General features: G+C 21.4%; 1 protein-coding gene across 7 annotated transcripts in view; it reads left to right on the forward strand.

Moving 5' to 3' along the window:
- LOC105233133 (GTPase-activating protein CdGAPr) overlaps positions 1–1,787 on the forward strand; it is a 188,304-nt gene extending 186,517 nt beyond the window's left edge. For all 7 annotated transcript variants that reach the window (XM_049454666.1, XM_049454678.1, XM_049454688.1 and 4 more), the window contains one exon: positions 536–1,787. In XM_049454666.1, the coding sequence (XP_049310623.1) occupies positions 536–611 (76 nt within the window). In that variant the 3' untranslated portion in view covers positions 612–1,787. The remainder of the gene's footprint in view (positions 1–535) is intronic.
- Positions 1,788–3,330: the final 1,543 nt, after the last annotated feature.

The following is a 3,330-nucleotide window of genomic DNA, read 5'->3' on the forward strand; positions in this document are numbered from 1 at the left end:
ATGCCAACGATGGCAGTAAGATCTCTGACTGTTAAATGTCGATTCTCAAGCACCAATTCCTTTATTTTATTGACGTGCTGATCATCAGTTGATGTTGATGTTGATGGCGGTCCTGCACGTGGTTCGTCGCCAATGCGTTCTCGAACATATTTGAATAATTTCTACTAATGAAAAACACTTGCTCGCGGCAATATTCTGAACGTTTTGGCACCAGAAATTATATTCCGCTCACAAAATTGTATGCAACTTTTTGTTGAATAATTTCAGTCATCGTAAAAATCGCCGAATGCACTTTATGCACTTCGGAAAGACAAGCTATACTAAACAGTAATGTTTATTTTGATGTAACATTTGACCAAATGTCACTGGCAGCCAAACCAACCCAAATATTTCGCCGAATGGGTTTCGCGTGAAATTTTAATTAAAAAGTCTTACTAATTTTTGCCCACAGTAGCATATGCATATATTATTTTCAAAATATTTCCAGAAATTCCTTTTTATGACTAATAACTGAAATGAAAATTTCTCTTTGCAGCCGTGAGAAAATCTCACCACAATTCTCCATACGTGACATGACGGCGATGTTCGAGTCACGCTCGCAGAATTCTTAAAACGAGTAAACCCATGCAAAATAAGTGGAAACTTAAAAAATTTTGTATTTATATAACACATAACTCTACAACTGCATATAAAAAGAAGTAGACAGACAGATTTCTACTACTATCACAAGCTTACACATATACATACACACATGCAGTAAAGTGTGCAAGAAGAAAGCATTTATGCAACAAATGATTAATAACTATTTAAAATTCAAAATAAATTATATATACATATAAACAAAACTTAATAAATGAACGTATATATGTATATGTATAGATGTGCATGTGTATATTGTGGCAAAAAATAATTGTAAAATAAAACAAAAACAAATTAATTGTATTTTTACAACTTAATAATATAATAAATAATACAGCAAAAGTGTAAAGCAACAAAAAAAAATATATACGCATAAATATGTATATACTCATGTATGTCTGTGCATGTGTTGTGTGCAAAATTGCAAGCCAAATACATGAAAAATATTTAAATCACATTTCTTTCTAGCCAAATTTACGATGACAAAGCTAAAAATAAATTTAAAAATTCAAAATTTACAAGAAAATAAGTAAAGAAATTTTTCGGCGCCACTAAAAAATATTATAATAAATATTTGCTATATTATAAATATAAAACTTGACATTTACTATGTACTAAATTAATATTAAACATTGTATGCAACTTTTTTTTCGTTAACAGAAAAATTTTTCTTTTATAAATTATTCGCTAAGAAACATGAAATACAATTTTATGAAAAAAAAACAACAACAAAAACTTTAAATAAATTTAATTTATAAATATTAAAACTTGTGTATGCTTGATTATAATATTATTTTAAACAATTATTGATTTTTTTTAACTATGCTAATTATTAAAAATTATCCAAAGAAACAAATAAGACATTGAATGATTATAAGAAATTTATGCATTTTGTGTAAAAATAGCCGTTAACGGTTGGTGTGGCAATGCAGAAATTGTATGCAGTTAAAATGATGATAATGAGACATAATAAGCATTTTGCTATATACATACAAATATACTATATACTATATGCATATTATTTGTGTTAAATTATTTTTAAAAAATCGCTTAGTTAAGCATTATTTTTACTTTTTTATATGTAAAAATGCAAAATGTGTAATGAATGCTTAAAAAATATAAATAAAAATACATACATACATACATATATATAATATAAAATAAAAATGTAGTTTAAGTTTTGAAAGTGAAAATTTTTGATGAAGCAATTTATATAGAAATTGTAAAAGTATGAAAGTATCTGAAAAACTGGAGTACACTGTAGTTATGCGCATATGAGAATATATAAATAACATACCTACATACATACATACATATACTTACGTATATGCATATAAAAATAAGTTAAACACTCACCCGAACGAAAATTGTATATTTGTGTGCGAAATGTGCTGGAAAAGAGGAAATAAAAATAATAAATAATCTTTTATTAAAATTTTAAAATTTTTTTTAATTTTTCGGTCAATAAAGTAAAATTTTCGATTCCCTGCGGCTCTTGTGAGAAATTATGATGTCAAATATAAAAAGCATATAATACAATCACGGAAAAATATTAATTTAAGATTTCAGAGAAACAATAATTACATTTTTTTCATTTAACTTACAACTTTTTAAATTTAATTAAATTTTTTTCTTTTAAATCTTTAAATTGAATAAATATTAAATAATAATAAAATAAAAAAAAAAGTTTTTCAAATAAATTTAATAAATTATTGAAAATAAATTTCATTACAAGTATTTTAAGTTAGTTAATTTTTTTTTGTCCTAAAACTTAATTGTTTTCATTCTAAAAATTGGAAATAAAGCTGTTTTAGTTTTTACGCAAAATTATTTAATTTAATTTAAACTTTTTTTTATAAAACTAATTTCTTTCAATAATTTTTAGCTGTTCAGTTTAGGTTTTAATTGTTAAAATTTAATGTAATGTTTTTATTCGTTATATTGAATTTTAATTTAAAAAATTTACAACAGTGTTTTTTTTCTTGCAAAACTCAGTTTTTTTCTAAAATTTGAAATTAAAATCCTTTTTATTACTTTATTTAAAATTTTTGAAATTAAATTTAATTTTTTTGATCCGAAATTTAAAATTAAAATTAATAAAATGTTTCCTTATTTTTTAAATTAATTTTTTTTATTATTTTATTCATTATTTAATATTTTATTCTTACATTTGAAATTAAAATTTTTCATTTAAAATTTGAAACTAAAGTTCTTTTATATAAAATTGTTTCAATTTAATTTTTTATTATAAAATAATTTTTTTCAATACTTCTTTAATTTTTCCCTCAAGTTTCATAGATTTAATTTTTTTATTATTTAACTAATTACTCTTCATTTTTAAATTTTTTATTATAAAACTAATGTTTTCCAATAATTTTTATATTTTTATTAAAAAATTTTAAATTAAAGTTCTTTAACTTTTCCTTCAAATTTAAAAAAATTTAATTATTATTTAATTTTTTTTATTATTAAACTAATTTTAAATTTTTTTAAAAATAATTTTTAAAAAGTTTTAAATTGTTTATTTTAATTTTTAACTGTTAAAATTTACTGTAATGTTTTTGTCCTAAATATTTAATTTTAATTAAAAACAAATTAATTTATTTTGATTATTTGTTGCAAAACCCATTCTTCTTCTAAAATTTCTAATAATAAATTAGAAATTAAATTCTTAATATTTTTTTATTTAGT

Source organism: Bactrocera dorsalis, chromosome 1 (genome assembly GCF_023373825.1).
Source record: "Bactrocera dorsalis isolate Fly_Bdor chromosome 1, ASM2337382v1, whole genome shotgun sequence".
Lineage (NCBI taxonomy): Eukaryota > Metazoa > Arthropoda > Insecta > Diptera > Tephritidae > Bactrocera > Bactrocera dorsalis.